Source organism: Coregonus clupeaformis, chromosome 20, assembly GCF_020615455.1.
Source record: "Coregonus clupeaformis isolate EN_2021a chromosome 20, ASM2061545v1, whole genome shotgun sequence".
Lineage (NCBI taxonomy): Eukaryota > Metazoa > Chordata > Actinopteri > Salmoniformes > Salmonidae > Coregonus > Coregonus clupeaformis.
The window spans coordinates 65,152,014-65,178,538 of record NC_059211.1 but is presented as its reverse complement, the minus strand read 5'-3'; the positions used below and the strand labels follow the sequence as shown (position 1 = coordinate 65,178,538).

Sequence of the window (26,525 nt, the reverse complement as noted above, 5' to 3'; positions counted from 1 at the left end):
TAATTTCATAGTTTTGTTGTCTTCACTATTACTCTACAAAGTAGAAAATAGTAAAAATAAAGAAAAGCCCTGGAATGAGTAGGTGTGTCCAAACCTTTGACTGGTACTGTATGTAAAGATCCACGGCTTTGTCCATTTCTTATATACAGTCATTGGGCAAAAATAATAAAAATCTGAATATTTAGCATTGTAATTTGAAACGATTTTATGTTAAAATGGGCCAATTTATAAGTTGTTATTATTATAAGATAAGTTAAAATATATGATTCTCTTTTTTTTTTGTCCAACTTCAAATCATTAGTACATTAATTTGTTTCATAAGGTTTTACAGAGTTGTTTGTGATCACATGAGCAAAATAAATTCAGTTAGACTGTTTTATTGTTACAATACACAAAAAATGTATGCACGCATGACTGTAAGTCGCTTTGGATAAAAGCGTCTCCTAAATGGCATATTAATAGCTTCCATAACACATCCAAGTGATTGGTTAATGATTGGTATACATATTTGAATCCTAAGCAACATTCTCTTTGTTATTTATGCAGAGTGCCTACCACAGGCCCAACAAACCAGTCTCACACATCAAGGGTAAGAAAACATATATTTTTTACGACACTGTGGAGCAAATTACATTGAAATGTGTTCAGTATGTACACAGCTTAGCCCAAGTATCTTTCCTTATCAATATTAATCTGTGATAGAAGTAATGACATGCTGGCAGAACAGGAAGTTAGGGTTCTGTTTAATAAAGATGGATGAACAGACAGACGCTCACGCCTGATTCTTGTAATGATAGCTAGCTTAACATTGCATCAATAGACAATTGGAATCAATGCGTTGACAAGGATTATTGCATTTACATTTTAGTCATTTAGCAGACGCTCTCATCCAGACAGAGTGAATTACATTATCTAAGAGTTCAGACACACCTCGACGACGAACGGTTAAAAGAAACGGGTAGCCATTCTATTGCCTCTGACCACAATATTGTCCATCATTTTGTATTCATTTCCTGACAATTCTACATGTTGTATCAGCTCAAACAGCCACTGTTCTTCTCCACCCATCAGGTGATCGCTACACTACAGTCACCCGCTGCTTTTAGCCGTTCATTGCAGTGTCTAAGTCCCCTTTTATACATGAGACCTAATAATATAGCTGTAAGTCTGGGCATATTGTATCTAGCCTACACCTGGCATTACAATGTGTAGACAGAATGTTGCCCCTAGTGAGGCAGAATGTTGCTAGGCTTTAGCAAACATCCTAATTGTCCCAAATGTGTTCACACCACATAATGGACAGAATGCATCCTTTTCCGCGTCCTGGAGGTTGCCATTCAATAGCCTGGATATCAATAAACTGCCAACACACAGGCATGCACACAAACACAAACAAATATTGCAGTCCTGCTTAAAGGCACTTTTCAAAAGTCTTTCTACAGCCTTGAAGAGGATTTATCCTTGTTTAAAGGATCCTCTCTACATTTGCTCATTGTGCCTTCCATGTCCCTTCACAGTCTTTCTTAAAGGGATAGTGCGACATTTTGACTAGCTGTTACTATAGACATCCAGTCATTGTGCTAAAGCTGTAAGCAATGGCTCCAGAAAGAACCTTCAACTTCCTTCAAACTGCACAAAGACACTAAAATGTTATCTATGAGTTCATCTGACTCTGGGTAAGTAGAAAAGGGCTTAGTTGCCAAAATGTCACACTATCCCTTTAAGCCTAATGTATGCCTTCCGTTTCAATCAAACGTCCGCTCCTGTCAGCTCAGGGTTTTGCGTCCTCATCTGTGCACTTACCTTGAAAAGTACAAAGGACACATATTAATACCACATATAAACAGGGCCAATCACTGATGTTGTATTTATATCCTTGTAGGCATGCAGAAGATCATGTCTCAACAGTCATAAGGAAACACAAAGCAAAACTGCTGGAGAAGTATACATGTGTTTCTGAGGGTATTGGAAAAGAAAGGGACCCAGAAGTCTTCAACAACATCTACGCAGAGATCTACATCACAAATGGAGAGAGTGAAATAGTCAATAGTGAACATGAAGTGTTGCAGCTTGAGGATACATCCCATCTAAAAGCAGACACAATCAACTGCAATGACATCTTCAAACCCTTACTTGGAAAAGAGAAAGGAGAAGAGAGACCCATCAGAACTGTGCTGACGAAGGGCATCGCTGGCATTGGAAAAACATTCTCTGTGCAGAAGTTCATCCTCGACTGGGCAGAAGGAAAAGCCAATAAGGATATAGATTTCATCTTTGTCCTTCCTTTCAGGGAGCTGAATTTGATCCAAAGATCTGACAGTGTTCATAGTCTTCTGAGAAGCTTCCATCCTGTTCTCAAAGAACTTGATGGTCTGCTATATGATACCTATAAAGTAATGATCATCTTTGATGGTCTTGATGAAAGCAGATTTCAATTGGATTTCAAGAATAACGAGACTTTGTTTAAAATAACAGATGAACAATCAGTGGATGTGTTGTTAACAAACATCATCAAGAGAAATCTGCTTCCTGAAGCTCTCCTCTGGATAACCTCCAGACCAGCAGCAGCCAATAAGATCCCCTGTAAGCACATCGACCAGGTGACAGTAGTACGAGGGTTCAATGATGAACAGAAAAAAGAGTACTTCAGGAAGAAAGTCAAGGATGAGAAGCTGGCCAGAAGAATCATCTCACATGTGACCATGTCAAGGAGTCTCCACATCATGTGCCAAATACCCATCTTCTGTTGGATTGCTGCCATGATTCTTGGAAAAATGCTCAGCGAAAAAGTCAGTGGAGTCCCTGAAACTCTGACTGCCATGTACACACACTTCTTAGTCACCTTGACTGACTTCAAGGACCAGACGAATCACACAAATCCACAGAAAGTCTTGAAACAAAACAGATCGTTAATTTTAAAAATCGGGCACCTGGCATTTAAACATCTGGGGAAGGCTCAAATGTTTTATGAAAAGGACCTGGAAGAATGTGGCATCACTGATGAGGAACGGAAAGGATCTCTATACTCTGCAATGTTCACAGAAATCTTAAAAAAAGAGGAAGTGATTTATAGTAAGATTGTGTACTATTTTGTCCACCTAACCATCCAGGAGTTTTTTGCATCTCTTTTTGTGTTTCATTGTTTCATAAGCAATGAAATGAATGATCTGAAGTATTTCATCAATGTCAAGTTCAGAGGTCGGCCTAAAGTGCATACTTTCCTAAAAAGAGTGGTGAAAAAAGCTTCACAAAGTGAGAATGGACATCTGGACCTCTTAGTCCGCTTCCTTCATGGCTTCTTATTGGAGTCCAATCAACAGCTTCTGGAAGGCCTACTGACAAGGTCGAATAATGCTGAAGCAATGTGTAAAATGAGGAAATACCTCAAGTACATGCCAACAAAGGACATCTCTCCTGAAAGATGCATTAACCTGTTTCACTGTTTGATTGAAATGGGAGACAAGTCATTGAATGAAGACATTCAAGCATACCTCTCACATAAGGATAAAAAGAAAAGTTCAGTTAAACTCACAGCAGATCACTGCTCAGCGTTGGCCTCTGTGCTTCTAAAGTCAGGGGAGGAACTAGATGAGTTTGACCTGAGGAAATACAAAGCATCATGGGAGAAGCGTAATAGACTGGTCCCAGCTGTGAGATGCTGCAGAAAGGCTTTGTGAGTATTTTAGTGAAATACATATCAATAGAATAAATTATACTTCCACAATCAAATGTGACATTTGATTTTAGTATTGGGATTCAAATGGATATGTAAATATTTTTTGTTCAATTAATTATATTGTTGGGGTTATTTTGTTATGTTTTGGGGATATTATGTTATGTTATTTCATGGTGGTTAGTTTATTTTGAATGGCATGTCTGTGAAATAGAATGTTTTGAACTGTTATTGTACAGTTATTCTATTCAGGATTAAATCTTTATTTTGTTGTTTCCCTATTTTTCAGACTTGCTGGCTGTAGACTCACAAATGAGACTTGTGAAACAGTGGCCGATGCACTAAGATCCGCAAATTCACCCTTGAGAGAACTGGACCTGAGTCAAAATGACCTGCAGGATTCAGGAGTGAAGCTGCTCTCTGCTGGACTGGGGGATCCACACTGCGAACTAGAGATACTGAGGTACGACACATAGTTTGTTTGTTCTCACATTTTGAGGCCTACTTTGTTTACTGTCATACAACATGTTTGTGATTACGTTACCTATTTAGGCTAAATCAATATATTACAAGGTTTAGATTGATAAGTAAGTTAGTCTATCCAGCTATCTAAAAAAATGTTTTGCTGACATGCGCTAATTGAGTGATTGACATTGACTGACATAACAAGAGTAAAACTGCTAATGCACAACCACATTTAGAAATTCCATCTTGTGTATTCTACTATTCATACTCTCAAGTTGACACCCCGACTGAGTTCCGTCCACGGGGCCCAAAGTGACCACTTACTGTATGTCGCTTATTGGTAGGGCCGGCCCTGGTAAACACATCTTATTGGTAGGGCCGGCCCTGGTAAACACATCTTATTGGTAGGGCCGGCCCTGGTAAACACATCTTATTGGTAGGGCCGGCCCTGGTAAACACATCTTATTGGTAGGGCCGGCCCTGGTAAACACATCTTATTGGTAGGGCCGGCCCTGGTAAACACCTGTTATTGGTAGGGCCGGTCCTGGTAAACACATCTTATTGGTAGGGCCGGTCCTGGTAAACACATCTTATTGGTAGGGCCGGCCCTGGTAAACACATCTTATTGGTAGGGCCGGCCCTGGTAAACACATGTTATTGGTAGGGCCAGCCCTGGTAAACACATCTTATTGGTAGGGCCGGCCCTGGTAAACACATGTTATTGGTAGGGCCGGCCCTGGTAAACACACGTTATTAGTAGGGCCGGCCCTGGTAAACACACGTTATTAGTAGGGCCGGCCCTGGTAAACACATCTTCGTAAAGGAAAGCAGACAACATCAAGTTTCGAGTTTTAATGTCACGTGCACAAGTACAGTGAAATGCCTTTCTTGCTAACTCAAAACCCCAAAATGCAATAATTAATAACAATGTAATACTAGAAATAACAAGGTAGAAGAAAATCACACGAGAAATAAGAAGAACACAGTAAAGTTAGTAAGCATACTATATACAGTTGAAGTCGGAGGTTTAAATACACTGAGGTTGGAGTCATTAAAACTCGTTTTTTCAACCACTCCACAAATTTCTTGTTAACAAACTATAGTTTTGGCAAGTCGGTTAGGACATCTACTTTGTGCATGACACAAGTAATTTTTCCAACAATTGTTTACAGACAGATTATTTCACTTATAATTCACCGTATCACAATTCCAGAGGCTCAGAAGTTTACATACACTAAGTTGACTGTGCCTTTAAACAGCTTGGAAAAATCCAGAAAATAATGGCATGGCTTTAGAAGCTTCTGATAGGCTAATTGACATCATTTGAGTCAATTGGAGGTGTACCTGTGGATGTATTTCAAGGTCTACCTTCAAACTCAGGCTCTTTGCTTGACGTCATGGGTTAATCAAAAGAAATCAGCCAAGACCTCAGAAAAAAATGTGTATACCTCCACAAGTCTGGTTCATCCTTAGGAGCAATTTCCAAATGCCTGAAGGTACTACGTTCATTTGTACAAACAATAGTATGCAAGTATAAACACCCTGGGACCACGAAGCTGTCATACCGCTCCTAGAGATGAACGTACTTTGGTGCGAAAAGTGCAAATCAATCCCAGAACAACAGCAAAGGACCTTGTGAAGATGCTGGAGGAAACAGGTACAACAGTATGTATATCCACAGTAAAACGAGTCCTATATCGACATAACCTGAAAGACCGCTCAGCAAGGAAGAAGCCACTGCTCCAAAACCGCCATAAAAAAAGCCAGACAATGGTTTGCAACTGTACATGGGGACAAAGATCGTACTTTTTGGATAAATGTCCTCTGGTCTGATGAAACAAAAATAGAACTGTTTGGCCATAATGACCATCGTTATGTTTGGAGGAAAAAGGGGGACGCTTGCAAGCCGAAGAACATCATCCCAACCGTGAAGCACGGGGGTGGCAGCATCATGCTGTGGGGTTGCTTTGTTGCAGGAGGGTCAGGTGCACTTCACAAAATAGATGGAATCATGAGGAAGAAAAATTATGTGGATACATTGAAGCAACATCTCAAGACATCAGTCTTGAAGTTAAAGCTTGGTCGCAAATGGGTCTTCCAAATGGACAATGACCCCAAGCATACTTCCAAAGCTGTGTCAAAATGGCTTAAGGACAACAAAGTCAAGGTATTGGAGTGGCCATCACAAAGCCCTGACCTCAATCCTATAGACAATTTGTGGGAAGTATTGAAAAAGCGTGTGCGAGCAAGGAGGCCTACAAACCTGACGCAGTTACACCAGTTCTGTCAGGAGGAATGGGCCAAAACTCACCCAACTTATTGTGGGAAGCTTGTGGAAGGCTACCCGTAACGTTTGACCAAAGTTAAACAATTTAAAGGCAATGCTACCAAATACTAATTGAGTGTATGTAAACTTCTGACCCACTGGGAATGTGATGAAAGAAATAAAAGCCTAAATAAATAATTCTCTCTACTATCATTCTGACATTTCACATTCTTAAAATAAAGTGGTGATCCTAACTGACCTAAGACAGGGAATTTTTACTAGGATTAAATGTCAGGAATTGTGAAAAACTGAGTTTAAATGTATTTGGCTAAGGTGTATGTAAACTTCCGACTTCAACTGTACATGGTCAGTTCCAGTACCATATTTACAATGTGCAGGCAACAGTTCTATGGTCTTACCACTTGAGGGCAGCAGTCCATGTAAAAACATTGTGGCTTCTCTCTGCAGGCTGTCTGACTGTCATGTCACAGAGGATGGCTGTGCTTTTCTGGCTTCAGCTCTGAGGTTAAACCCCTCCCACCTGAGAGAACTGGACCTGAGCTTCAATCACCCAGGAGACTCCGGAGTGAAGCTGCTCTCTGCTAGACTGGAGGATCCACACTGTAGACTGGAGAAACTCAAGTTAGTACAGTTACTGTGCAAATCTAGTTTTTGTTTGTTTGTACTCTATCCTATTTGAACCACAAACTGTTTGTTTGTTCTGACATTTTGCAGCCTAATTTGTTTCCTGTCATGCAACATGTTCTTTGTAATGGCAGGACTTCTTTAGGCTAAATCAATGTTATTTCACTGAGAATTGATGTGAAGCGTTGGCCTCAGCATCCAGCTCAAACTCCTCTCCCCGGAGAGAGCTGGACTTGAGTCACAATGACCTGCAGGATTCAGGAGTGAAGCTGCTCTCTGCTGGACTGGGGGATCCAAACTGCACATTTGAGACTCTAAGTTCAGTATTCCAGTATTCTTCAGGAATGCCAGAGTTGTCTGCACACTGGTATTTTTGCACTTGTGAAATGATTGATCACTGTGAAGTAGAACTTCCAGAATAAGCTGGCCTGCGGCTCTACTGACACCTACAGTGCATTCGGAAAGTATTTCAGACCCCTTCACTTTTCCACATTTTGTTACATTACAGCCTTATTCTAAAATTGATTAAATTGTTTTTTCCCCTCATCAATCTCCACACAATACCCCATAATGACAAAAACGTTTTTTTAGAAATACGGAAATATCACATTTCCATAAGTATTTAGACCCTTTACTCAGTACTTTGTTGAAGCACCTTTGGCAGCGATTACAGCCTCGAGGCTGTTCTTGGGTATGACGCTACAAGCTTGGCACACCTGTATTTGGGGAGTTTCTCCCATTCTTCTCTGCAGATCCTCTCCAGCTCTGTCAGGGTGGATGGGGAGCGTTGTTGCACAGCTATTTTCAGGTCTCTCCAGAGATGTTCAATCGGGTTCAAGTCCGGGCTCTGGCTGGGCCACTCAAGGATATTCAGAGACTTGTCCCAAAGCCACTCCTGCGTTGTCTTGGCTGTGTGCTTAGGGTCATTGTCCTGTTGGAAGGTGAACCTTCGCCCCAGTGTGAGGTCCTGAGCAGGTTTTCATCAAGGATCTCTCTGTACATTGCTCCGTTCATCTTTCTCTCGTTCCTGACTAGTCTCCCAGTCCCTGCCGCTGAAAAACATCCCCACAGCACGATGCAGCCACCACCATGCTTCACCGTAGGGATGGTGCCAGGTTTCCTCCAGACGTGACGCTTGGCATTCAGGCCAAAGAGTTCAATCTTGGTTTCATCAGACCAGAGAATCTTGTTTCTCATGGTCTGAGAGTCCCTTTAGGTGCCTTTTGGCAAACTCCAGCGGGCTGTCATGTGCCTTTTACTGATTAGTGGCTTCCGTCTGGCCACTCTACCATAAAGGCCTGATTGGTGGAGTGCTGCAGAGATGGTTGTCCTTCTGGAAGGTTATCTTGTCTCCACAGAGGAACTCTGGAGCTCTGTCAGAGTGACCATCGGGTTCTTGGTCACCTCCCTGACCAAGGCCCTTCTCCCCCGATTGCTCAGTTTTGCCGAGCAGCCAGCTCTAGGAAGAGTCTTGGTGGTTCCAAACTTCTTCCATTTAAGAATGATGGAGGGCACTGTGTTCTTGGGGACCTTCAATGCTGCAGAAATGTTTTGGTACCTTTCCCCAGATCTGTGCCTCAACACAATACTGTCTCGGAGCTCTACAGACAATTCCTTCGACCTCATGTCTTGGTTTTTGCTCTGACATGCACTGTCAAGAGTGGGACCTTATATAGGCCGGTGTGTACCTTTCCAAATCATGTCCAATCAATTGGAATTTACCACAGGTGGACTCCAAGTTGTAGAAACAACTCAAGGATGATCAATGGAAACAGGATGCACCTGAGCTCAATTTCGAGTCTCATAGTAAAGGATCTGAATACTTATGTAAATAAGGTATTTCCGTTTTTAATTTTTAATACATTTGCAAAAATGTCTAAACCTGTTTTCGCTTTGTCATTATGGGGTATTGTGTGTAGATTGATGAGGGGGAAAAATTATTCAATCCATTTTAGAGTAAGACTGTAAAATAACAAAACGTGGAAAAAGTGAAGGGGTCTGAATACTTTCTGAATGCACTATATCTCCTATTAGAGAGACAAGGCAACCTCCAGAGTATTCCAAACAGAGGACTTTATTGACATTATGGGACTCTACTGACACCAAAGTCTTATTAGAGAGACGAGGAAAGGAATGGTCTAAAACAGAATAGAACCATGGATAAATACAATAAACATGAATGTAATGGATATAATAATAGAAGAAGAGTGTCACTGAATAGAACACTGTGAATGGATGATAATGAATAGAACACTGTGAATGGATGATAATGAATAGAACACTGTGAATGGATGATAATGAATAGAACACTGTGAATGGATGATAATGAATAGAACACTGTGAATGGATGATAATGAATAGAACACTATGAATGGATGATAATGAATAGAACACTATGAATGGATGATAATGAATAGAACACTGTGAATGGATGATAATGAATAGAACACTGTGAATGGACGATAATGAATAGAACACTGTGAATGGATGATAATGAATAGAACACTGTGAATGGATGATAATGAATAGAACACTGTGAATGGATGATAATGAATGGAACACTGTGAATGGATGATAATGAATAGAACACTGTGAATGGATGATAATGAATAGAACACTGTGAATGAATGATAATGAATAGAACACTGTGAATGGATGATAATGAATAGAACACTATGAATGGATGATAATGAATAGAACACTGTTAATGGATGATAATGAATAGAACACTGTGAATGGATGATAATGAATAGAACACTGTGAATGGATGATAATGAATAGAACACTGTGAATGGATGATAATGAATAGAACACTGTGAATGGATGATAATGAATAGAACACTGTGAATGGATGATAATGAATAGAACACTGTGAATGGATGATAATGAATAGAACACTGTGAATGGATGATAATGAATGGAACACTGTGAATGGATGATAATGAATAGAACACTGTGAATGGATGATAATGAATAGAACACTGTGAATGGATGATAATGAATAGAACACTGTGAATGGATGATAATGAATAGAACACTATGAATGGATGATAATGAATAGAACACTGTGAATGGATGATAATGAATAGAACACTGTGAATGGATGATAATGAATAGAACACTATCAATAGGCAGTTCCAATAACAGGGAGTAGAGGGGGACTGTATAAATACACTGCCACAGTGAATAGCAGGTTATTACAGAGTGACGGGCAATAACAAGGACTGGATTCATGTAGTGAATGGGGAATGGTATCACACAGTAATCACCCAGGAGACTCCGGAATGAAGTTTCTCTCTGCTAGACTGAAAGATTTGTACTATTTGTACTAGAGTTCTGACCAGAAAACAGAATGCCAAACAGTCCTGGACTAGACTACACTTCATACAGTCCTGGACTAGACTACTCTTTATACAGGCTGCACTACAGTACTCTTCATACAGGCTGGACTAGACTACACTTCACACAGGCTGGACTAGACTACACTTCATACAGGCTGGACTAGACTACACTTCATACAGGCTGGACTAGACTACTCTTCATACAGGCTGGACTAGACTACACTTCATACAGGCTGGACTAGACTACACTTAATACAGGCTGGACTAGACTACACTTCATACAGGCTGGACTAGACTACACTTCACACAGGCTGGACTAGACTACTCTTCATACAGGCTGGACTAGACTACACTTCAGACAGGCTGGACTAGACTACACTTCACACAGGCTGGACTAGACTACACTTCATACAGGCTGGACTAGACTACACTTCATACAGGCTGGACTAGACTACACTTCATACAGGCTGGACTAGACTACACTTCACACAGGCTGGACTAGACTACACTTCATACAGGCTGGACTAGACTACCCTTCACACAGGCTGGACTAGACTACACTTCATACAGGCTGGACTAGACTACACTTCATACAGGCTGGACTAGACTACACTTCATACAGGCTGGACTAGACTACACTTCACACAGGCTGGACTAGACTACACTTAATACAGGCTGGACTAGACTACTCTTCATACAGGCTGGACTAGACTACACTTCAGACAGGCTGGACTAGACTACACTTCACACAGGCTGGACTAGACTACACTTCATACAGGCTGGACTAGACTACACTTCATACAGGCTGGACTAGACCACACTTCCTCCAGGCTGGACTAGACTACACTTCACACAGGCTGGACTAGACTACACTTCATACAGGCTGGACTAGACTACCCTTCACACAGGCTGGACTAGACTACACTTCATACAGGCTGGACTAGACTACACTTCATACAGGCTGGACTAGACTACACTTCATACAGGCTGGACTAGACTACACTTCATACAGGCTGGACTAGACTACACTTCATACAGGCTGGACTAGACTACACTTCATACAGGCTGGACTAGACTACACTTCATACAGGCTGGACTAGACTACTCTTCATACAGGCTGGACTTTAATAATAATAATAATATGCCATTTAGCAGACACTTTTATCCAAAGCGACTTACAGTCATGCGTGCATACATTTTTGTGTATGGGTGGTCCCGGGGATCGAACCCACTACCTTGGCGTTCCAAGCACCGTGCTCTACCAGCTGAGCTACAGAGGACCACAGACTACACTTCATACAGGCTGGACTAGACTACACTTCATACAGGCGTGTGTCCCTCACTCTGTTCCTCTGTCTCTCCCACAGTGTGGACCATAATGAAGAGTTCTGGGTAAAACCACAGCTGCTGAAGGAATGTAGGTTTGCTTGTTTTGAGGAATCCCCCCCACACACACACACACACACACACACACACACACACACACACACACACACACACATACACATACACATACACATACACACAAAGTTCTGATCCAGCCCATTATCTCTCCTCTAACCTGCCCTCTTGTCTACAGATGCATGTGATCTCACACTGGACCCAAACACAGCACACACAAACCTTTTGAGTTGCATCCCCAAGTGCTGTGTAGAGAGGGTCTGACTCAACGCTGTTACTGGGAGGTAGAGAATGCGATGGCTAGAATAGCAGTGACATATAAAGGCATCATCAGAAAAGGTCTTGGCTCTCAGCTTGGATACAATGACAAGTCCTGGAGTCTGATCTGCAGGGGGGATAATTACTCTGCCCTCCACAATAATGAAGAGACTGTTATACCTAGTCAGCCCCTCATCAACCCTCCTCAACCCCAGAGAGACCAGTCCTCCTCCCCCCCACCCCCCAGAGTAGGAGTGTTTCTAGACTGGCCGGCCGGCACTCTGTCCTTCTACAGGGTCTACTCTGACACAATGACCCACCTGCACACATTCCAGAACACATTCACTGAGCCCCTCTACCCAGGGTTTGGTGTTTCTAATGAGGAGGGCTCCTGTGTCCTGAGTAGCTTCCTGTGTCCTGGAGGAACAGCTGGGTCTCCATGGAAACACAGTCACACTCCAGTTCTAACCCAACCATGTGACACGATGGGGTGTTGTTGACAGTGATCATGACTTCAGATATGGACATTGTGACAGATAAATGTTGTTGTTGACAGTGATCATGACTTCAGATATGGACATTGTAACAGATAAATGTTGTTGTTGACAGTGATCATGACTTCAGATATATCATGACTATGCACTAGGGGTGTGCCAATTCAGATATATCATGACTATGCACTAGGGGTGTGCCAATTCAGATATATCATGACTATGCACTAGGGGTGTGCCAATTCAGATATATCATGACTATGCACTAGGGGTGTGCCAATTCAGATATATCATGACTATGCACTAGGGGTGTGCCAATTCAGATATATCATGACTATGCACTAGGGGTGTGCCAATTCAGATATATAATGACTATGCACTAGGGTGTGCCAATTCAGATATATCATGACTATGCACTAGGGGTGTGCCAATTCAGATATATCATGACTATGCACTAGGGGTGTGCCAATTCAGATATATCATGACTATGCACTAGGGGTGTGCCAATTCAGATATATCATGACTATGCACTAGGGGTGTGCCAATTCAGATATAGCATGACTATGCACTAGGGGTGTGCCAATTCAGATATAGCATGACTATGCACTAGGGGTGTGCCAATTCAGATATAGCATGACTATGCACTAGGGGGTGTGCCAATTCAGATATAGCATGACTATGCACTAGGGGGTGTGCCAATTCAGATATATCATGACTATGCACTAGGGGTGTGCCAATTCAGATATATCATGACTATGCACTAGGGGTGTGCCAATTCAGATATATCATGACTATGCACTAGGGGTGTGCCAATTCAGATATATCATGACTATGCACTAGGGGTGTATGACTATGCACTAGGGGTGTGCCAATTCAGATATATCATGACTATGCACTAGGGGTGTATGACTATGCACTAGGGGTGTGCCAATTCAGATATATCATGACTATGCACTAGGGGTGTGCCAATTCAGATATATCATGACTATGCACTAGGGGTGTGCCAATTCAGATATATCATGACTATGCACTAGGGGTGTGCCAATTCAGATATATCATGACTATGCACTAGGGGTGTGCCAATTCAGATATATCATGACTATGCACTAGGGGTGTGCCAATTCAGATATATCATGACTATGCACTAGGGGTGTGCCAATTCAGATATATCATGACTATGCACTAGGGGTGTGCCAATTCAGATATATCATGACTATGCACTAGGGGTGTGCCAATTCAGATATATCATGACTATGCACTAGGGGTGTGCCAATCCAGATATATCATGACTATGCACTAGGGGTGTGCCAATCTCCTCATACTTGTATTTGTTTTATCACACTTGATACTCGTAATCAAATGTTTCTCCCCGACACATAGCCTATAACCCCCATACTCTACTACTCAGAACGGGGTCAATATGGACTGCGGGTCACGACTACAACAACAACAACAACAACAACAAAACGTGGTCGGGCACACATAAGACATGGAAAAAATTTGTCGATTTCAGGAAATGAACTTCAAAAAAATGTATCTGCCCTATGCAAAATGTGTAGAATTGCCACCTAGGAAATGTGTGTGACTGGACCTTCTCAAATAGTACTTGAGTACCTCCCTAGGCCTATGGGATCCTATTGTTCTAATGATTAACTTAGCCTTAAGACGCTTTTGGGAAACTGGGCCCTGATGGGAACCAATGGCCTATGCCACAAAATGTGTACAATCAAAATGAACTATTTACATTTGTCATTTTGTCAAGCTCAATAACTCAAGGCAGTGAGGTCCAAAAGTATTTGAACAGTGAACCATGTTTTGTTGTTTTGGCTCTGTACTCCAGCAATTTGGATTTTAAATGCTACACTTTGGATTTTAAATGCTACAATGACTATGAGGTTAAAGTGCAGACTGTCAGCTTTAATTTGTCGTTTTGGAGTGACTTTTATTATAAATAAGAATTGAATATGTTTCAAAACACTTCTAAATTAATGCGGATGCTACCCTGATTACAGATAATCATGAATGAATCGTGAATAATGATGAATGAGAAAGTTACAGAGGCATAAATATCATATCCACCCCCCAAAAAATTCCAATATCCCCTGTTATTGGTAATGGTGATAGGTTAGCATGTCTTGGGGGCAATCAACTGATTTCCTTATATGAACTGTAACTCAGTAAAATCTTTGAAATTGTTTCATGTTGCGGTTATATTTTTGTTCAGTATAGAAGCAAAAAACAAAAACAAAAAAACACAGTTAAGGAATGCATCAGTCTCAAGTCATTTATATTCATACAATTAAAGTTTGAACTTCACTTTAAAGCCCCACCGACCCCAGATTGAGAGATTGTAGTGAAAAAATAGAGAGCGTGAACGATGATGAAGGCCAGTGATGAAGATGTGACTTGCTGACGCCAGCTTGGTGTGTTCATTCAATATGGCATTGTCTGAATGGATGGCTGTATATCTGCATCTCACAGGAGAGAGTCACACCTTTTGCCGTGGAAATCTCGAGGATGAGATGTTGTAGTGTATGGAAATTATGACTGTTTTAAATGTTTTTCATGAAGAAATGGAATGTTGGTTATGTTAGTATCAAAAGGCAATGTTTAGTATAATGTAACATATAATAGACAGGAAGTGTATTGTAAAACTGGCCAGAAGAGGGAGCCCATCTTGTTGCATTGGTTATAAATAGGGGTACACGAAGAAGATAGGACAGAGCAGACATTAGAATTGGAGGACACTGCTCTCCGGACCTCGCGAGTCTGTAATCTATGCTGTAACCTCGTGGTATGAATAAAAACTTCTGACACGATGCAGCATGGATGGACTCTTTTGTTGACAGCGATGATTGCCACCATTCATCATATACGACAATGTTCTCACAGAAGTCTTGGGGTCACAGACGCCAGGAGAGGTGTGATGACTGATGAATTGACTAAATGTTACATAATGTTACTATGTGAATTTAAATTGTTGTGTTTGATTTGTTTCAAGAGCTGCCCATTTTGATAGGTCTTGCATTGTATGTTTTCTGGTTGATGTATTTTTTAAGTGACTGGATTGAAATTGTATGTTGGGTTGACTGGTTATCAGGCACATCCCTGTTGTCTGGTCATAACATTACACAATTGCGTTGATTAGATTAGAATCTGGGTGTGTTTTCCCATCTTTTGTTTTTAATAGCAAATTGCTAAGAAATGCTAATTCAGGTTGAGGGTGCAGTCCAACTTGAATTTGGTTAAAAGGGAAGTGAATTTGTTCATACTTTGAGAACTTGCTACCAAGCTCCTGTGTATCAGACACACAGTTTGTTCTCTTAGAGATTGTTCTGAACTGAAGACACGTGTTACCACGTTAAGTTTTAGCCTATTGGTGAAAGTCATTTACTGTGTTTTATTCTCTAATGTATCATGTACTTCATATTCACCATAATTGTTTGAGTGTCAATTATTTTGTGAATAATAAATGATATTAGTTGAATTTAGGTAATGCATTCCTCGTTTTAGAGTAATTATTTGATTGATTATATGCCTATAATTTGGTAGGTATTATTGATAGTTGCTAATTGCACTATACACATCAGAAATGACATACTTCCAACTGTTGTTGATGTAATCTGTTTTTTAGTTTAGTTTTTTTATTTCATATATATACAAAGACAAACCTCAACTCAACTCTGAGCTAAGGATAAACTCAATAATGTAATGCTAGGACATCGATTGCAAGATATTGGCTCTTTGTTCCTTAGCCCCAATAGGCTGTAATAGAAATAAAATGTATCGTCCCTCATCTTAAACGCCACTGATGTGTATGTGGAGGTACCTGGTGGGAGTGGTGAGGAGGATGGGCTTGGTTTAATGGCTGGGGTTGAGGTGAGTGGAATGGCATCAAAAAATATCAACCATGTTTTCCATGTGTTCGGTAACTTTCCATTAACTCCACTGGAGCCCATCCTCTTCAATTAAGCACCCACCAGCTGCTACTGCATGGAGGTGCATATATGTCAGGGCTCTCCAACCCTGTTCCTGGAGATGTTACCATCCTGTAGGTTTTCACTCCAACCCTGTTCCTGGAGATGTTACCGTCCTGTAGGTTTTCACTCCAACCCTGTTCCTGGAGATGTTACCGTCCTGTAGGTTTTCATTCCAACACACCTGATTCTAATAATTAGCTGGTTGATAAAATGAATCAGATTAGGTACAAGTGGTGTTGGAGCGAAAACCTACAGGACGGTAGCTCTCCAGGAACAAGGATCTACAACCAGAGCTGCTCATCGAGAAACATTTACATTTAAGTCATTTAGCAGACGCTCTTATCCAGAGCGACTTACAGTTAGTGAGTGCATACATTATTTTATTTTTTCATACTGGCCCCCCGTGGGAATCGAACCCACAACCCTGGCGTTGCAAACGCCATGCTCTACCAACTGAGCTACATCCCTGCCGGCCATTCCCTCCCCTACCCTGGACGACGCTGGGCCAATTGTGCGCGGCCCCATGGTCTCCCGGACACAGCCGGCTACGACAGAGCCTGGATTCGAACCAGGATCTCTAGTGGCACAGCCTTAGACCACTGCACCACTCGGGAGACTGGCAAAGATTAAAAAGACTACTGTGGCAGTATACAATGCATTCGGAATGTATTCAGACCCCTTTACTTTTTCCACATTTTGTTACGTTACAGCCTTTTTCTAAAATGGTTAGCTTTTTTTTTTCTTTACTCATCAATCTACACGCAATACCCCATAATGACAAAGCAAAGACAGGTTTTTACAAATTTATTAAAATAAAACAACTGAAATATCATATTTACATAAGTATTCTGACCCTTTACTCAGTACTTTGTTGAAGCACCTTTGGCAGCGATTACAGCCTTGAGTCTTCTTGGGTATGGCGGTACAAGCTTGGCACACCTGTATTTGAGGAGTTTCTCCCATTCTTCTCTGCAGATCCTCTCAAGCTCTGTCAGGTTGGATGGGGAACGTCGCTGCACAGCTATTTTCAGGTCTCTCCAGAGATGTTCGATCGGGTTCAAGTCCGGGCTCTGGCTGGGCCACTCAAGGACATTCAGAGACTTGTCCCGAAGCCACTCCTGCGTTGTCTTGGCTGTGTGCTTAGGGTCATTGTTGTATTGGAAGGTGAACCTACGCCCCAGTCTGAGGTCCTGAGCGCTCTGGAGCAGGTTTTCATCAAGGATATCTCTGTACTTTGCTCCGTTCATCTTCCCTCGATCCTGACTAGTCTCCCAGTTCCTGCCGCTGAAAAACATCCCCACAGCATGATGCTGCCACCACCATGCTTCACCGTAGGGATGGTGCCAGGTTCCCTCCAGACGTGACGCTTGGCATTCAGGCCAAAGAGTTCAATCTTGGTTTAATCAGACCAGAGAATCTTGTTTCTCTGGTCTGAGTCCTTTAGGTGCCTTTTGGCAAACTCCAAGCGGGCTGTCATGTGCCTTTTACTGAGAAGTGGCTTCTGTCTGGCAACTCTACCATAAAGGCCTGATTGGTGGAGTGCTGCAGAGATGGTTGTCCTTCTGGAAGGTTCTCCCATCTCCACAGAGGAACTCTGGAGCTCTGTCAGTGACCATCGGGTTCTTGGTCACCTCCATGACCAAGGCCCTTCTCCCCCGATTGCTCAGTTTGGCCGGGCGGCCAGCTCTAGGAAGAGTCTTGGTTGATCCAAATTTCTTCCATTTAAGAATGATGATTGCCACTGTGTTCTTGGGAACCTTCAATGCTGCAGACATTTTTTGGTACCTTTCCCCAGATCTGTGCCTCACACAATCCTGGCTCGGAGCTCTACAGACAATTCCTTCGATCTCATGGCTTGGTTTTTGCTCTGACATGCACTGTCAACTGTGGGACCTTATATAGACAGGTGTGTGCCTTTCCAAATCATGTCCAATCAATTGAATTTATCACAGGTGGACTCCAATCAAATTGTAGAAACATCTCAAGGATGATCAATGGAAACAGGATGCATCAGAGCTCAATTTCGAGTCTCATAGCAAAGGGTCTGAATACTTATGTAAATAAGGTATTTATGTTTTTTTATTTTTAATACATTTGCATCAAGGCAAAGGGTGGCTATTTGAAGAATCTCAAATAGAAAATATATTTTGATTTTCTTAACACTTTTTTGGTTACTACATGATTCCATATGTGTTATTTCATCGTTTTGATGTCTTCACTATTATTCTACAATGCATAACATTGTTTTTTTTAAAAAGAAAGATAAACGCTTGAATGAGTAGATGTGTCCAAACTTCTGACGGGTAGTGTATATAAACTCAGCAAAAATGACAAACGTTTAAGGTGCATGCCACGACCTAGTGTGCTGGAGTGTGTGATCAATCATGTTAATAAATCCCTACTAACTTCTACCTCCTCCCAAAAAACCTTCCACTGATGCTGCTGATGTTCATTAGTAGCCTACCAAACTTGCTAACTGCCTGGTACTCAGCACTCTATTAACCCCTCTAATCACTTTCACATCAACGCAAATGTATTCGAAAATCTAATCAAAACACTTCATGAGAGCCCATGAGCTCATGTTGCGCAACATTTTCGATAGGCTATGCAATGGCTTGAGTAAACAGAGTGATGGCCTCTATTAAAAAGAGGAGGATCCCATCATCTAGGCCTACTACATTTATTTCTTAACTTTCCTAATATTAAGCACATTGCTTCTCTTTACAACAGGAGTGCAGCCTACCTGGCTGGCATGAAAATGAACCACGCTATTTAAGTGCATAGATTACATGTATTTTTTTAGACAATGATGGTCTAAATCAAAACAAATTTCACACTTATGTTATTTAGCATATGGAAAGACAACCTTCGTGCTTATAGCCTACTGCCGGGTACACATTGCTGCGCTTATAGCCTACTGCCGGGTGCACATTGCTGCGCTTATAGCCTACTGTCGGGTGCACATTGCTGTGCTTATAGCCTACTGCCGGGTGCACATTGCTGCGCTTATAGCCTACTGCCGGGTGCACATTGCTGCGCTTATAGCCTACTGCCGGGTGCACATTGCTGTGCTTATAGCCTACTGTCGGGTGCACATTGCTGTGCTTATAGGCTACTGCCAGGTGCACATTGCTGCGCTTATAGCCTACTGCCGGGTGCACATTGCTGCGCTTATAGCCTACTGCCGGGTGCACATTGCTGCGCTTATAGCCTACTGCCGGGTGCACATTGCTGCGCTTATAGCCTACTGCCGGGTGCACATTGCTGCGCTTATAGCCTACTGCCGGGTGCACATTGCTGCGCTTATAATGTGAAGAAATAGCCTAATAGTTTATCAACATTTTAAGCTAAACGTTCTGATCTGTTGCGTCAGCCTCATTGCTTAAAAACAGCTTAGTCAGCCAACACTCATCGTGTTGGCTGACTAAAAGTAAATGTGGACAGTTCTTCCAATATCTTCAATATGCGCCTCGGAATTGGATAAGGACGTGCGCAGTTGCGTTCACTTGTAGCCTGTGAGAAAGACCCGATCACATGACGGCCATTGGCTAATGAGAATTGAGCTATCTGAGAGAGCCATGTGAGGGAGAGGTGCTTAGGAGCATGCAGCCGGGAGAAGGGAATTATAATTATTATATTCAGCCCAAGGGCACAACGGCCACTGGCCGCAAAAGGCATACATTTTTTTAGGGGGCATTACGGCCACACAAAGGGGATGCTGCCGGGAAATCCGAGGCATTATCAAGTGCTTGTCAAACTGTGAATGAGAGACTGATGAAGTGTGTACAGCCTGCACAAAAAAACAAAGCGGAGCTCATGCCTTTCATGCAACTGTTTTCAAATCATCATTAGAGTCGCATCATGCAGCCTTACAATGCATTAAAAATCTAAACAATAGCCCAATGTTTGTATCACAACTAAAGTTGCATAAATAACTCTAAATTATGCATAATAAGATCTGTTTCTTTGTTAACCGTTCAATACAGAATAGCTGCATGTGCGCAGTCCCTCAAATCGTTTGGAGAAAATATCCTTTCTATTTTATTCACCTATGTTCAGTTGTATTCTTCATACTATTAAATAATATAAAATAATGGCACGGAATTCTAAGCAAATCTTGTCTGCTAAATGAACTAGTGTAGCCTACAGCCATACGGCATAGCCAGATCAGGACCCATATTATTTGCAAATATGGTGGAAAATAAGTATTTGGTCACCTACAAACAAGCAAGATTTCTCCAAACTCCACTATGGCCAAGACCAAATAGCTGTCAAAGGACACCAGAAACAAAATTGTAGACCTGCACCAGGCTGGGATGACTGAATCTGCAATTGGTAAGCAGCTTGGTTTGAAGAAATCAACTGTGGGAGCAATTATTAGGAAATGGAAGACATACAAGACCACTGATACTCTCCCTCGATCTGGGGCTCCACGCAAGATCTCACCCTGTGTACCTATGATGAAAATTACAGGCCTCTCTCATCTTTTTAAGTGGGAGAACTTGCACAATTGGTGGCTGACTAAATACTTTTTTCCCCCACTGTATTACCCTCAGAGCAGTTAAGAAGAAGACAAGGGCCGTGTCCGAATACCCATACTAGCGTACACCATATTTAAACTGCATACTATGTACTCATCTTCGCATGCTATTTAGCATGTATGCAGTATAGAGCCCCACAGTGGAGGTGTCATAATATCCATAAAACCTTGCGGTCAAACAGGGAAATGGTTCTAATTGTTTTTACACTATTTATTTTTCCCATAGGGGATTTTAGAAACAATTCAAATAAGGGCTGTGTTTCGTGTAGGCTTACCTTGGCGTGACATTTTGATAACCATGTACAGTTGAAGTCGGAAGTTTACATACACCTTAGCCAAATACATTTAAACTAAGTTTTTCACAATTCCTGACATTTAAATTAGTAAAAATCCCTGTCTTAGGTCAGTTAGGATCACCACTTTATTTTAAGAATGTGAAATGTCAGAATAATAGTAGAGAGAATGATTTATTTCAGCTTTTATTTGTTTCATTACATTCCCAGTGGGTCAGAAGTTTACATACACTCAATTAATATTTGGTAGCATTGCCTTTCAATTGTTTAATTTAGGTCAAATCTAGGGTAACCTTCCACAAGCATCCCACAATAAGTTGGGTGAATTTTGGCCCATTCCTCCTGACAGAGCTGGTGTAACTGAGTCAGGTTTGTAGGCCTCCTAGCTCGCACACGCTTTTTCAGTTCTGCCCACAAAGTTTCTATAGGATTGAGGTCAGGGCTTTGTGATGGCCACTCCAATACCTTGACTTTGTTGTCCTTAAGCCATTTTGCCACAACTTTGGAAGATTGCTTGGGGTCATTGTCCATTTGGAAGACCCATTTGCGACCAAGCTTTAACTTCCTGACTGATGTCTTGAGATGTTGCTTCAATATATCCACATAATTTCCGTTCCTCATGATGCCATATATTTTGTGAAGTGCACCAGTCCCTCCTGCAGCAATGCATCCCCACAGCATGATGCTGCCACCCCCGTGCTTCACGGTTGGGATGGTGTTCTTCAGCTTGCAAGCAACCCCCCTTTTCCTCCAAATATAACGATGGTCATTACGGCCAAACAGTTATATTTTTGTTTCATCAGACCAGAGGACATTTCTCCAAAAAGTACGATCTTTGTCCCCATGTGCAGTTGCAAACCGTAGTCTGGCTTTTTTATGGTGGTTTTGGAGCAGTGGCTTCTTCCTTGCCGAGCGGCCTTTCAGGTTATGTCGATATAGGACTCGTTTTACTGTGGATATAGATACTTTTGTACCTGTTTCCTCCAGCATCTTCACAAGGTCCTTTGCTGTTGTTCTGGGATTGACTTGCACTTTTCGCACCAAAGTACGTTCATCTCTAGGAGACAGAACGCGTCTCCTTCCTGAGCGGTATGACGGCTGTGTGGTCCCATGGTGTTTATACTTGCGTACTATTGTTTGTACAGATGAACGTGGTACCTTCAGGCGTTTGGAAATTGCTCCCAAGGATGAACCAGACTTGTGGAGGTCTACAATAATGTTTCGGAGGTCTTGGCTGATTTCTTTTGATTTCCCCATTATGTCAAGCAAAGAGGCACTGAGTTTGAAGGTAGGCCTTGAAATACAGCGACAGGTACACCTCCAATTGACTCAAATGATGTCAATTAGCCTATCAGAAGCTTCTAAAGCCATGACATCATTTTCTGGAATTTTCCAAGCTGTTTAAAGGCACAATCAACTTAGTGTATGTAAACCTCTGACCCACTGGAATTGTGATACAGTGAATTATAAGTGAAATAATCTGTCTGTTAACAATTGTTGGAAAAACTTGTGTAATGCACAAAGTAGATGTCCTAACCGACTTGCCAAAACTATAGTTTGTTAACAAGAAATGTGTGGAGTGGTTGAAAAACGAGTTTTAATGACTCCAACCTAAGTGTATGTAAACTTCCGACTTCAACTGTAAATCTCTCTCGAACAAGGTGACTTTTATCAATATACAGTACCAGTCAAAAGTTTGGACACACCTACTCATTCAAGGGTTTTTATTTTTACTATTTTCTACATTGTAAAATAATAGTGAAGACATCAAAACTATGAAATAACACATATGGAATCAAAAAAGTGTTAAACAAATCAAAATATATTTTAGATTCTTCAAAGTAGCCCCCCTTTGCCTTGATGACAGCTTTGCACATTCTTGGCAGTATAAGGTTAAAGCTTAGCAAAGTTACACCTCAATTTCTTCGAGCTATTATATAAAATCGATCAGAACCAATCAGAATTCTGAAGTCTGACAGATTTTTTTTTTAACAGAGCCTGCCTGTTGAAGCTGAACGTGCAGAATGCTCCACATATGGGGAATGCATGCTGATTGGTAATACGATAGCTTGTTTACATCACACTTCCTTGTGATTGGTGGATTGTAGGTCACCACTGCCAACCCTCTGTCTGGAATGCATGCCTAGTGGCTAACGTTAGCCAGCTCGAGCTAGCTAGTGAGCTAGCATACAAACTCGGTAGCAGAGTAGGTTCTCTTAATGACGGTGGCAATAGTGGATTGTGGGTAGTTCCGAAGTTATCAGAAAATAATATTTAAAAACTCCAAAACATATATATTTTTTGAGTTATAGGTAACCAGATCGTGACTACAACTAATTACTAAGTCTTTGACCACACTGTTACTTTGGTGAGTAACAATTCCTGCTTCTTACCCTCTGACCATCTAGGTCAGACAGTAGTTCAGAGTATATGACAGTTAGGGTCTGGGCTGGGGAAGCAGGGCTCCATCCGTTAGCGATCATGGGTGGAATTAGGGGAAGGGGGGACCAGGGCCAACAGGACAGGAAAGCCTGTGCAGATCCAGTGGAGGGCGGGTCACAGGAAGGGAGGTCACAGGTTGGGAGGACACAGGTAGAATGGGATCAGAGACGGGATGGTGCTTAAACCATAGAAGAAGTCAAGCACGTGGAGTAGGGTGGTATAAGTGTCTGCCTCTGGAATACATTCATACCGTTGCAGCATGGGTTCGAATCCGACCCACTGCTTTTTCAGCAATAAATCCTCCCATATTTCCTCTCTATCCTGTCCAAAGCATATCATGTCAGGGAAACAGAGAGATTGACAGTTCACATCATCAAACCACACACGCTTTGTGACATATCCCTCAGGCCAGGGTCGATCTTGGTTTATGGGAGGCAAGAGAAGGTGTGTTATGTGAATTATTTAACAAACTATTTCAGTGTCTCTGTGCGTCTCCCAAAAGGTTGTAAGTCTTTTGGATTTAAGAAACGAACAGAGTCCCGGTCTGCATAGTCAGAGATTTATTCATTGAGAATTCTGCCATCACAATTTCAGAGTCCATCTTTTATACTCATATGTCATACAAAAATCCCTCCCCTCTTTAGGCGGGCTGTAGTTTTCCACTTTAAAACTGCTCTCCTGACCATCAGTTCACACACACACACACACACATTTACACACACACACACATACACACACACATGCATTCCTTAGTTATCGCCGTCCTCATACTCCTTAAAAAGCCTAACCGTTTCTCTCCTCCCTAAATTGGGAGGCCTCTTTATCTTGGTTTCTCAGTTGTCTGTAGCCAGTTCTCCTTGTCCTTTGTTATCTGGTCTAACTCTTACTCACATTGCTAAATAGTAGCTCAATGTCATAGTCTTTACTGGTCCTACACTCACACATTTCTAACACATTTCGCACAGTTTCAGGGTGTAATAATTAGTCATTAATAATTATTCTGTCAAGGTGCTTTATCAATTCCAAGACACGTAAACAACTTTAGAGCGGTAATATCAAACACCAATACCCCCTTACCCTGGCACACTGACTTTTATTGAAGAGAGATAACACAGAGATAACACAATGAAAGGCACAGTCAGTCTAACTTTCTAGTTTGAGGTCAGGTTAAATATTGCTTTGCTGTAATCTGATGACCCCAATTTACTGTTTCCCAGAAACGATATACAATAGTGATGATATCATACTCCACATCACTGTCTGGAACCCCCCCCCATAGTGCTGGCAGGGTATATAATGTCAGAAAAACAGAGAGATTGACAGTTCACATCATCAAACCACACAAGGTAAGTTTACAAGTTTCTTACGCAATTGAGAGAAATCATGAAAGGTTTAGCGGTCTCGTGCACTTTAAAAGTAGCCATGCAACCAAATCTGGAGCTGCGTTAAATGCATCAGTTAGAAGTGAAGTGTGCATTCAAGTTATACACTATTGTTTAACCTTTTACTGCAGTGGGCTAAATCAGGGTTCCACAGAGTGTTCCTTGGTAGTCTTAAACAAATCTACTTTGAAACAAAAGTATACACCTCACACACATGGTTATGGGCTTAAAACAAGAAGACACCTGTACCCGGTCAGGTATAGAGTTGAAATGTATTACATTTTGAGTTTGCATCCCAATATTACACTTTATATACGTCACAGAAGACTGAAATATAACAAAACTGTTTGACATAGAAACACTAGATTTTCTTCGGGGTTTTTGAAATAATGTTTATTAATTATTAAATTATTTTAAAAAAATATGAATAACATTCCACCCACGAGGCCACCAGGCCATTTGACAGCGGGAAAGGCTATTGTTACATAATAGGGAATGTTGTGCTTCAAGAAATCTGAGGGATGTATAGATTATTAGAGGAGTCATAAGATTATTTCCATGTTTTTCTTTTTTGTTATGAAATCTAGTTCTTTACAACCTCGAGGCATGACGAGCAGTAACATGGGTCATCCTCTGATAACGCCAGGCGTACTACTCCTAATGCTGATACCCGCCATCACAGCTGATAGCTCCGGTAAGGTTGAACAACATGCAGTTGAGTAAAGTGCATCTAGACAAGATTATCTCTGTTTACATCTGCAAACCTTTTTTTTATCACAGCATTAACATTTTATTTTATTATATTCGATTTGACAATTCATTCAAAATACATTAAATGTTACTCCAGGCAACAGATACCTAAAATAGTTTAGGATACATACCCAAAAAAAGTCAAGAGACTTGTTTCCATTGTGGTCTCTATATTATTATTATTATATTAATGTTTTCCTGTTGCTGTACTGTCCTGTAGTGGTGTCTAACTCCTTGATATTAGCCATGGCCATAACTCAAGGAAAATCAATAGTAGTTGTTTCCTTCACAGGTTCTGTTGTCACCGGCTGTGAGGCCTGCCACCTGCATGCCACCTGTCATGCCTCTCTACTCACCAATGAGGTCGAGGGTCGAGTCTTCCTCATCCAAGTTAGTCACTTGCAACTGTAAATCAGGCTTTGTTGGCGACGGCATCACCTGCTACGACCTCCAGCTCTGCGCTGGCGGCTCCTGCTGTCGTCAAGGTTACCGCTGGTCCTCGGAGCTGGGTTGTGTGGACGTGGATGAGTGTTCCCTCCCCAACCCGACCCTGCACCCCTCCTCAGGTCTGTGAGAACACCCCCGGATCCTTCGACTG

The 26,525-nt window shown here is 41.7% G+C and overlaps 1 protein-coding gene across 1 annotated transcript in view; it reads left to right on the top strand.

The window, feature by feature from the left end:
• The first annotated feature begins 526 nt into the window (after window positions 1–526).
• The window catches only part of LOC121532883, a 29,934-nt gene continuing 3,935 nt past the window's right edge, over window positions 527–26,525 (top strand). Inside the window, exons 1-6 of the mRNA XM_045205851.1 lie at window positions 527–589; window positions 1,883–3,673; window positions 3,963–4,136; window positions 6,873–7,016; window positions 11,758–11,807; window positions 26,344–26,493. Of these exons, the coding sequence (XP_045061786.1) occupies window positions 2,397–3,673; window positions 3,963–4,136; window positions 6,873–7,016; window positions 11,758–11,807; window positions 26,344–26,493 (1,795 nt within the window). The 5' untranslated portion in view covers window positions 527–589; window positions 1,883–2,396. The remainder of the gene's footprint in view (window positions 590–1,882; window positions 3,674–3,962; window positions 4,137–6,872; window positions 7,017–11,757; window positions 11,808–26,343; window positions 26,494–26,525) is intronic.